The sequence below is a fragment of the Cryptomeria japonica genome, chromosome 6, assembly GCF_030272615.1.
Source record: "Cryptomeria japonica chromosome 6, Sugi_1.0, whole genome shotgun sequence".
NCBI classification, from domain to species: Eukaryota; Viridiplantae; Streptophyta; class Pinopsida; order Cupressales; family Cupressaceae; genus Cryptomeria; species Cryptomeria japonica.
In genome coordinates this window covers 355,327,194-355,338,579 of record NC_081410.1, presented here as the reverse complement: position 1 = coordinate 355,338,579, position 11,386 = coordinate 355,327,194, and the positions used below count along the sequence as shown (strand labels likewise).

Below are 11,386 nucleotides of genomic sequence, written 5' to 3'. Positions count from 1 at the left end.
TATAGGGCAAGAATATGAATCTAATGATACCACATAGTCTTCAATAGCGAGGCACAATAAACCCTCTCGCTGGAGCTACATAAACTCATCCTCAACAACAAGGAATGCATACCTCTTGCTGGAGCAACATTGCAAACCTCAATAGACAAGTGCAAAACACTTGCTAGAGCACAAAAAGGTTTCAATCACATCACAAAAGCATAAGATAGTGCCCAAAAACCATCAACACAACAAACCTTAGCCTCTGGAGTCCAAAAACAACAAGAAAAGTCAACCCAGACATAAAAAACCAGCCCATAAATGCACTGACACTGTTTTGGTGGTGTTGTCATTGTTTTGGTGCTATTGACTCATAGTCTAGTGCTTTTATTGCTTGTTTTAGCACTTCTGTACTGGGTGCAGCATTTGGGAAAAACGTGAGAAAAGTGCAATGCCCAATTTCGGGCAAGGGCATAATCAGGGCCTATAACTGATGCAGAACACAAAAGAGACATCTATAAATGCAAAACAAGATTGGCACAAGCCTAATGAGGTCAATAAACCAAGAAAATAATCTCAACCGATGAACACAAGCACAAATATGTGTCGCAGAGATAGCCAAACATGAGAAGACCTTAGGAAAGAACCTCTAATCACTAAGGGAACTTGAAAAGGAGATTTCAAGGGAAATACAACCATCACAACACAATAACTATTGAAATAAACAATCACATAGATTCAACAACCACACAAACACATTCAAAAAACCCATTTCCAGCCATTGCAAGAAATCTGAAAAACAAATCTAAATGCAAACTTTTCCTAATCTATCCTTCAATCAACAAATGATAAAAACTAAAATCCAATTCCTATTTCCCCAAACAATCTTTCTTGAAGACACTTGCAAACAATCTTTTCGAATCCAAATGCAAAGTACAGATAATTGCAAAGCCAACTTGGAAAAGAAGCAAAAAAGGAGATGAAATTTGAAGATGCAATCCAAAATCCAGCAAGACTCCTCAAGAAATTCGCATCCAAATCCAAAACCAATCTTTCCAAGCAAAATCTTCAAAAACTTCCAAAAATTCCAACCCTCGTGAATGCACAGGAAGCTGAATATATTCAAAAATTAGAACCAAAACTATATAAAATCTCAACCAATCAAAATATTTTGCTATATCATATATTATACCTACCTTTGCATAGTTAGAGGAAGGTATTTAATAAATATATTTTTATTTACCTACCTCTCTCTCCAACCAATCAAATAAAAGGGTAGGTAGATTATATTAATTAACCAAAAAGGTAGAAATATATATATAATCATAATCCCCAATAAACACATGGATATTATTATTTATCCAACCAATAAATAATAATTCCCAAAACACAATTCATTACCTATCCATAACAAATAATTATAAATAAATATTAATAATAAAAGCCATTAAATAAAATAGAATAGATATAAATTCCATTAAATATCAAATGCATAGGTTAAATAATATCAATTAATTAAATAACAATTATTAAATAAATAACCATAAATAGATTATGATGATAGGAAAATCAAGAGACATCATTAAATGAAATAAATAAATATTAAAATCCATTAATCAGCATTAAATAAAACTCCATTTAAATATAAATAAATAATCAATAAATAATAATTAAATCTCAATTAAACAATAAATCAAATAATAGATTAAATCAATATCTTAAACATTAATCAATCAAAATAAATATTTAATAATTTCATAATCACACATCATGTAACTAGGAACAAACATAGACTCATAACATCTTATGCCAAAGGGAAACAAACATGACACAAGACTCTAGCCTCGACTTGCGTCATGGCGAAATCAACATGGTACACAACTTAGACTTAGAGTGTGTGAGGGAACTATGTCATCTTTGACAACTTGCCGTTGGGATAGAGACACACTTAGACCTGTGAAGCCAGATGGAGTTGATGTCTAGTACCTGCAAACTTGCATCAAACACTAAACACAACATATACAGTACATATACATCATAATAAGAAGACAAGTGATAGAGAATCGTGACAACATATCATGCTTGCAATGAGTGATATGACATTGTCTCTACTCACGAAGACAGTCACACAATATAACATCAAGACATCGCATAGAATCATAATCATGAAACGGGGTTAGTACATCATAAGATACCATCAAATCACCATAAATATAATCCACGCATATGAAATGAGCACATAAAGATCATCAAATAAGAGTCCATCATCATAGTTTAGTCTATGGATATCGTCATCATCATCATGACATCAAGTGCAAATATAACATGTATGTCATCAATACTGAAGCATCCAAAACATAAGTAGATCATAAACATCTATCAAAAGCATCTCAAGATAGTCTATGCTATGGCAATATAGTTTATCGAAGCGCAAAAAGAAAAGATGAATCAGGGAGGGGCACTACACCTCATACCCATGTTCAATTTTCACCACTTGCATTCCTACACTCTTGGTACTCTTCCATGTTACTCCATACCAAGATTTCCTTCAAATCCTTACTAAGTTTCCTCCATTCCAAAATCAAACAAGTTGCAAAACCTTCATTATAAATCATATTGTGAGAGTGCTTTGTCACTAGCACCTATTGAGCATCTCCATCTCCTTGAACTCTCCTCCATTGCACTGCATGCACCAATACCCCCTTCAACAAATTTTCAAGGTTTCCCTCTTCCCTCTAAGAACACACTATTTTCACCATTATGCCATAGGCTTCAAACACTATCCAATCTGATATACTTGTATCTTGAAACATGTCGAACCAAGGGCTTGAGTGAGCCTAAATCCCAACCAAACATAACCATGTTCCCTCTATATTTTGGCAAGTGGCATCTCAATGCTAACAAAACATTTTAAGAACCTACATGTATGACAATGAATAGAAAAACCAAGTGAAAAGTTGTAGAGGAATGAGACACAAGGACACAACCACTTGGCAAAGCTCAAGATAGTCTCTAAGAGATTGTTACCACAAGAATCCCCACATCTATATAGAGCAACTCTAGCATGTTCTTCAATTAATACCATCACAAAATCAACTCTAAGCAATGAAAAACAAACACAATTTCCTAACCCTTAATTTACTTCTTTTACAATTACATTTCAATCCTAGCTTTATGTCATTGTACTTAACATAAATATTATGTACTTACTATATTTATTATTATTTCAAAAATCAAATTAATTTTAAGTGCAATTAAAGTAATATAAACAAAAGGAAACAAACTATAACATTTAGTAAACTATTTTCAAGAAACATATAAACAAAGAATATGAAGACCCCTCTCCTCACATAATATAATGTCATGTTTTAGCTTATATTATGTAGCTTCATGCTATTACTTTAACGTCAGTGTTTAGAACAAAAAATTGAGCAATGAGTTTTATAAAATAATAATAATCATTTATATGCAATGTGTGGTGAAATTTGCTTCTTTGTCAACATCAAACAAATCATGATAGTAGAAATGTCTTCTTAATTTTTCAATAGATTTTTATTAAGATAAAAAAAAAAATCTTTTTGAAAGGACATGAAACCTTTTACAAAGAAATTACCATCGAGCTAGAGAAATAAGTTCCATCAGCTATGAAACTAACAAAACTATAGGAGCATCAAAACATAAAGAAGACACCAACTACTAAATAACGACTAGCTTTTGTAATCTAGTGGTATTCTACAATTCTTTGTTTGGAAAGTTGACTTGGTCAACAAAGAAAGCCTTTAAGGAGTCCTCAGTTTTAATGGTATCTCGTCATGAACCTTTGTTTTGGATCATGTTCTTTATATAAGGCCCTCCATCTTACTTTCCCTTTTCCCTTTTCCCTTTTCCGCAATTCATTTTCTAGCAAATAAAAACTAGCTGCAGAGTTCTTTATGCCATTTCCATTGAATGCAACCATCTAGGCAAGATTGTCTTTTAGCTCTTCTAATTTTTCTGCAATGTGGGGATAGTTATTACCCAAAAAAAATGCATTTTCTCTTTTCATAATCAATGATTTTATACTCTCGAAACATAAATCACTGCTCAAGGTTAGTATTTCTCAACCAGTCAAGCTATTTGGAGAGGTTAAACATTAAAAGATATTTCAATATGTACAACTATCAAAGGTCAAGGTAGCTTTCTTAGGTGCTATTAAGAGAGATCAATTCGATGTATTATTGTTATCAAAAATTTCTCTAAAATATGGACATGTAAGTTATCTTAAATTTTGTTTGTAATTACATTGTGATGGATAATATTGTTGTATTTAAACATGTTTGAGTTGTAAGTTAAGTGGGTTTAATTTTGAGGGACATTCTATGGTTAAGCACTTAAATTGTAGCATTGAGATGGGTGACCTCCCAAAAGATTTCAATGCTTCATCATTGAGAGTATCACCTAAATGCGATGAATGCTAAAGAACAACTTATAATAGATCATATCATATACATGACTACTCATAAAATATGGACCAATATATTGAACTCAAAAACTATACAAATAAACCCCGGTAGAAATGTCACAACAGTACAATAAATTAATTAATCTAAATAATGGCATGACACCTATATTTAGTTAATCTTACTAAATAGCAGGACTCCTATAGTTGGTACCAACACTGAATATAACCTGCTAGTTGGCAAGCATTTGCTCTCTAACATTACTTCTTCAGGCCACTCATACATTTGATAGAACTTCCTAGTTGCCAAGGATCACTCTTTTAACGTTACTTGTCAAGTCTAAGCAAATGTACCTAACAGAAGACAAAGGGTTGCATGCAAGAAAGAAATTGCTTCTTTTTCCACTGTGCTTCCTTCATCCTCTACAAATACTAGACAACAGCACAAAGATTGTTTGTGCAGTTAATTTTTCCGCATCATATTCCATGGTCGTCACCTCCTCCCAGATAAAAATATCTATATCATCATGGCATCACATATGCAGCCCATACACAGAGGTTAACTCAAACATTCGAAGCACATCCCACATACAGAGTACACACAAATAATTTGCTCTCGATTTCTCTGCAACAGCTGTACCTAACAGAAGACAAAAGATCACAGGAAAAAATAAAATGTGATTTGTTTCATCTTCCATACCGATTCCTTCAAGCTCTACAAATACAGTTTCTGCACAACAGAATAAAGAGGGTGTTTCTATAGCCAATTTTCACATCGAATTCCATAATCGTCACCCCTTTCTCCTGGTTAGAGATATCAATATATATCATGGTAACACATACACTGCATGTGTTACGGGGTTAAATCAACCTTTCAGATACATCTCAGTAGCAGAATATATGTCCGTTTGTTATTCAGCTTTTTAATTTGAATACAATTGATTTAATGATTTACTTCTGCAATTTAGAGTGTTATCCTCAAATATTCTTAGTATCCAAATCATTTGCAAAATGCCAATATTTTCAAAACCATGCATCAGTTAGTATGAACTCTCTAAATAGAGCAACCTACATTGAATGGATAAAAGATTCAAAATAAGTATAATATCAATCTTAGACCATTAACATACACCAGACATAATATCAATCTTAGACCATTAACATACACCAGACAAATAAAATTTATGCTTATAGAAACAAGCTATATGGTTTACCTAAGCATAAATACTAGACTTTACTATCAATATCAAATTATTACTCCATTTATTACTATTCTTACTAGCCACACCTGGATTTGATCATTTACACTTGGAACATATTTCTTTGGACTAGGTTGATTTCTACTGTACACAGATTCTAGAAAAAAACAGTAGCCATTTTGAAGTGGATGCTGGAAGATCTCAGTCCAATGAACTTGATCCTTACATTGGAAAAAAAAACAAGAAATGAAATTCCTATTAAAGTCAAAATGTAATTGCGAAGGAAAGTGCTTATGAACTATAACTTTTTGCAGAACAGAACGACAACACAAATCAACACTCTATCATACAGATTTCTACCAAACAATTATTTATCAATGTGAATGGAGTCTGCAACCTTGCAAAGTAATAGATAATAGATATTATTGGAGCTATGCCCAAATTACAATATTATAATACTCCTCAATATACCTTTTTATCACTAACGGAATTCTAAGCCAAATAATGACCAAAAAGAGCTTTGTGGGATTTCCCTATACATTAGCAAGGTTAAATAAATTGCAAATTAAGTGAGACTTTGTGGTGAAGAGTATCCACACAACTAATAGTGTATGATATTCCTATAAAAAAATCATAAGGAATACAGTGAGGACAAGAAAAGCTCTGGCCTGATAAATGGATTGTAAATCTGTGCAGTAACTTCTACTCTTAGAATATGGTGACTACATATGCGAGCATTACTGTTTACAGGCTAAAATCCATTCTCTGTTTGCATTTTGTCCTTCCTGTTAGGTTCAAATACATACTTCAACAGTGATTCCTTGATTGACAGCAACTGTGAGAATTCCGCCTTCAATTTGGAAGCATCAAGTTCATTGTTACTCCTAGGGGCAACAATCACTTTGGCTTGTTCTTCCAGGGTAAAGTTTACCCACTTAAAACTGGGATCAATATAGTCCCTGTACATCTCCAAAATCTCATTATGGCTGATAACACCAGGATTGGTAAAATTCCATATGCCTCTGCAATTTCTTTTTGCCATCTCAACTGAAATTGGCAACAACTCATCAAGGACTGTCATGCTGTTTGGTATATTAACTACCCTATTGTACCGGGTAATTTTTGTAATGAAATTGCGAGCATTGTTCAAATCAGATGAGATAGGCATCCGAACTCGAAGAGTGCAGACATTTTCATATTCATTTAGTAGCTCTTCAACCTGAATACATTACAAATGCAGCCACATTAGAAACGGTTTCCTTGAAATACTTAATATTACAAGCAAAATGGCTTTCCTTGCCTCAATCTTTACAGCCAAAATCAATATAATTCATCAAATGACAATTGAAATTTACAAGTTACTAGAATTACAATATTCTTTCGCTGTCCATACAGCTGTAGTGTGGTTTTAGGTTGGCGCACTCAACGACCCATTGTATGCAGTTGTGTTTGTACCGAGAATTTATACAATGTGGTTTGTGTTGTATGTTAAGATTTTCAGTGTGTTAAAGAGTTTTGCCAAACAGTAAATTAAAATAAAAAATCTTTGATTAACAGTACATTTGGTCAAAGTAGCAAGATATCTTACCATGGCCTTCGTCTTAGAATAGAAAGAGCCAATGAAGTTTGGCTTGTCTTCTTCCCTGAATCCAATACCACTTTCCACTGGATGATTAGCATCATATTCAAATATACAGCCAGTAGCAAAGTTCATGAGTAAAAGCCCTTGTTCTCTACATACGTCTGCCAAATTCAAAGTTCCCATTACATTGGTTCGAATAGTCTCTGGTTTGTGAGATTCACACCAGTCGACGTTAGGCCTGCCAGTCACACCTGCAGCATTGAAGACATGAGTGGGTTTTGTTTTCTGAATATCCATTTGTAGCTGAGATCTGTTTTCCAATCTGCCACTTGCATACTCAAACGGAATACCCTTCTTTTCACATATCTGTCCAAGAAGACCTCCAATCCATCCATTGCAACCATAAATCAAAAATTTCAGGGCTGGTTTCTGAGAGAAACTCCTTGAGGGAACAAGCATCCGGTCCTGTTTTGAATCACTGGCCCTCAGTGAATTAGCTGAACCATTGTCTTCTAGTCTCTCTACTCCAGCCATTGTGAGCATTCGAGGGTGTGGCAGCAAAGCACCAGAAATGTCACCCCACCAATCTGGATGATTTATGTACCATTCCATGGTTTTCTTAAGTCCATCTTCCCATGTTGTGTGCTCAGACCAGCCCAAATCCTTGAGTTTCTGATCATCCAGGAAGTATCTCTGATCATTAAAAGGTCTATTCTCAACAAATTTAATGACCTTCTCATGATCAAGGGAAAACAGCTTGCATATATCCTTAGCCACATCAATAACTCTCCTCTCCTTCTTTGTCCCAACGTTATATACATGCCCCACACCACCCCTGTGCAAAACAACCTCAAAAGCTTCTGCTACATCCTCACAATAGAGATAGCTTCGAACATTGGATCCATCTCCATGTATGGGAAGAGGCTTCCCCTGCAACGCTAAAAGAATGAATTTTGGAATGAGCTTCTCAGGAAACTGATTAGGTCCATAAACATTATTACCTCTGGTTGTAATCACCGGTAAGCCATAAGATCTTCCATAGGCCATGACAAGCATTTCTGCACCAGCCTTGGTTGCAGAGTAAGGATTTGTGGGAAGAAGTTGAGAAGCCTCATGGTTTCCCACAATGGCATCCTGCTCAGTCTCTCCATACACCTCATCCGTGCTGACATGAATGAATCTCCTGATTTGTCCAGTGACCTTGCAGGCCTCTAACAGAACATGAGTCCCATAGATATTGTTCTTTGTGAACTCGAAGCTGTTTCCAAAGGAATTGTCAACATGGGTTTGTGCTGCGAAATGCATGATAGTGTCAATGCCCTCCGTAATTAGAAGATAATTCACCAAATCTGCGCTTGCAATATCACCCCTTACAAATTTGAAGTTGGGAGATGACTTTGACGGCAAGAGATTCTTGAGGTTTGAACAGTAGTCCAATTTATCTAACACAACAATCTTGTACTGAGGGTATTTTCTCGTCAGTCTGTTTGCTACATGGGATGCAATGAATCCAGCAGCCCCAGTGATAAGAATGTTCTGTGGCCTATAATACCCTGGATTTGTAGTTGTGCCCTCAGAAGCCATTGTTTTCAGATCTACTTTCATAAAGCCCACTTTCCAAATCAGATCATCCACTAAACAAAACAAACGAGAAGGTGCAGGCAAAACAGGTTTCAGAAAAAAAAAATGGAGCCTTTCAAATCTTGTGGGGGAAACAAAATTCTGTAAATGGAAGGAATTACTCGTGAATGATGAAATCTTAATACAAAAAGGCCTACTGCGAAATCATGACAAAATAAAAACTGGTGTACGTAACTAATCCAATGACAGGAGGGTTTGCATTCTCTTTGCAAAAGAGATTAAGTGGTAATGTGATCTTATGACACAAATCATCACAGAATAATGCATTTTTCAAATCGTCAAAAAAAATTGCAGAAAAAGAAAAGTGAAAAATGCATTTACCTATGCCCGATCGCCTGGATCTCTTTTTGTCTTCTGTATTGAGTTTGATATGCAATCAATCAAAATATTGTATGACGAAATTACGCCATTGCATGTTGAAATGAAAAACTGCTTGCGGAAAATGATGAGAACAAAACCTAACTAGATTGTTTCCAATTGACCTCTTCACTTTCTACCATGCCTGTGAAAAGCTTAAAAAATAGCAATTATTAAAGTTGGGGTCATATGGACCACCTTCATGTAAAGAAAATATTTAGGCTAATCAAATAGCGGCAACAAACTCAGCTAAAATTGAATTATAATATGCAATTGGAGAAATATTATTACATATGCATAGAAATTAAATAAGTGGATTCTAAATTTTAAGATTAGTAGTAAAAAATTATTGTTGATGTAATTTTAAATCAATTCATTCTTGTTAAAATATTAGTTGTCTCAACCTAGTGAATGTCTCAAGCTCTAATTTGTCACAAAAAATTATGCAAATTATGCAAGCTTAGGTGGATTGATATTGATTGTTGTGACTACATAAAACTGATTTGATAAAATGTGCATTAAAAAATCTACTTGCTTTCACCTTCATGATATTTGAATTTGTCAAGGTAATGTTTCGAGATACCATTGAGGAGCTTGTTGACTCAATAGGTGGATAGTTTCTACTAAGATCAAATCCCTTACTAAACAGTTTTGAGAATGATTGAAGACAACATTCTTATTTTCATCTTGCATTTTTCACCTTAGCTTATGTTTGAGTGCAGAGAATGTCAAACTTACTGCAATAGTTGGAAAAAAAAGAGGGTTTTACCAATTTGGATAGTAAGACCACCAATTTTACCTTAGGGACCACTATATTGAAAGAGGGGTGAATCCAATAGATCTAGCCACAATCCAAGTATAGAAAGGGCTGAAATTTTGATTAGATTCATTGGTTATGTGTTTGTTACCCTCTTTCTTAGTTGAAATTGGATGGTAATTGTAAAATTAGGGTAAAACATTGAATAGTTGAAGTAACTTGTCAAAAACAAATTGCTACAGATATCCCACGGAGCCACAAACTGAGATCTGGGGAAAAGAAGATGTTTAGAACTTGTTCCCAGAAGTTTGGCCTGATTTTTCAAGACCAAGTAGTACAAATTTGCCTTGGTCCTCCAAATTTTGCTCTGTCAAAAGTTGAACCTATTCATCACAAATCAACTCTGTCAAAATCCCTATATACAACTCTTGAGCCTAATCCCTACACACAAAAAGAGAGGAGAAAGTGTTTGTGGATAGGGGTTTGCCTTAGGTCAAACCCCAATTTAGGTGTCACCCTTGAATTGAATAATGTAAATACTGAAGTAAATGCTAGGAGATATACCTTAGATCTACAATGGCTGATGAAAGGATTTATAATGCAATGCTCTTTGAATGTAATCACAAATGTTGAATGTAATGGCATGACAAACACATGAACACGAAAACCCTAATCACACACACATACTTGCATGAAGATTGATGTAAATTTTCTCCATAATGCTTCAAGAATGAAATGTTGCCCTGAATCTCTGAAAATGATTGATATTGGATGCTTCACAGATGTACAAATGATGGGGTATATGATGGATGTCTTTATATAGGGTTCCCTAGGTAAATTGGGCCAAACTCCAATGATCAAGTATAACCATGGGGACCAAATTTTAGCGGGGAGGGAAAGGGTCTAACCCATTTCAATTTGGGGCTTGTTTAAGGGGGACTAGGGAGTTTTGGGTTGCCCTAGTCTAGGACCAAGGCACTCCATGCCCTGGTCCTCCAAAACTAGGACTAGTCAATCATGAAATAGAAGAGGACGACCTTTGGGATGGGGCCCACCAATTGGTGTCAACAAGTGACATCAAAAGTTGAAATAAAGAAGACCAAAAAGAACCTATGGGGATGGAAAATGGGACACGCTAAAGTAGGAGCACAAACATGAGGTGTAAATCGTATCGATTACAATTTATGACACTACAATTACCATGACATAATAACATATCGCATGAGGCGTTCCCTAGGTTAGCTCACAACAACTAGTAAAAGGGATTGTGAAAGATGGAATTTGATTTTGATGACTTGAATTTTAAGGTTTACTCTCATACTTCTTAGAATTGATTTGGATCAATCTTTTATCACTCAAAAATGATCTAAAGGGATAAAGTGTTTCTTTCAAGGTGAAGAATAAAGTTATAGAAATAGGTGCAAATGAGGGTG

General features: G+C 34.8%; 1 protein-coding gene across 2 annotated transcripts; it reads right to left on the bottom strand.

Annotated features, from left to right (window-relative positions):
• Positions 1-6,014: 6,014 nt before the first annotated feature.
• Positions 6,015-9,366, bottom strand: LOC131077810 (trifunctional UDP-glucose 4,6-dehydratase/UDP-4-keto-6-deoxy-D-glucose 3,5-epimerase/UDP-4-keto-L-rhamnose-reductase RHM1). Of its 2 annotated transcripts, none has more exons than XM_058015386.2 (3): positions 9,161-9,366; positions 7,205-8,832; positions 6,015-6,835 (listed from the first exon to the last, which is right to left on the bottom strand). In XM_058015386.2, exons 2-3 carry the CDS (start codon positions 8,801-8,803, stop codon positions 6,368-6,370), a joined length of 2,067 nt encoding a protein of 688 aa, XP_057871369.2. In that variant the 5' UTR covers positions 8,804-8,832; positions 9,161-9,366; the 3' UTR covers positions 6,015-6,367. The 2 variants fall into 2 exon arrangements, with proteins under 2 accessions (XP_057871369.2, XP_057871360.2); XM_058015377.2 differs by having other exon boundaries at positions 7,205-8,793; positions 9,161-9,365.
• Between the last annotated feature and the right edge of the window lie 2,020 nt (positions 9,367-11,386).

Excerpts from the sequence above, each read along its gene's own strand:
- LOC131077810 (XM_058015386.2), bottom strand. The coding sequence starts at position 8,803 with ATGAAAGTAGATCTGAAAACAATGGCTTCTGAGGGCACAACTACAAAT. Across the intron at positions 6,836-7,204 it reads ATTCTAAGACGAAGGCCATG|GTTGAAGAGCTACTAAATGA; the intron begins GTAAGATATCTT and ends TAATGTATTCAG.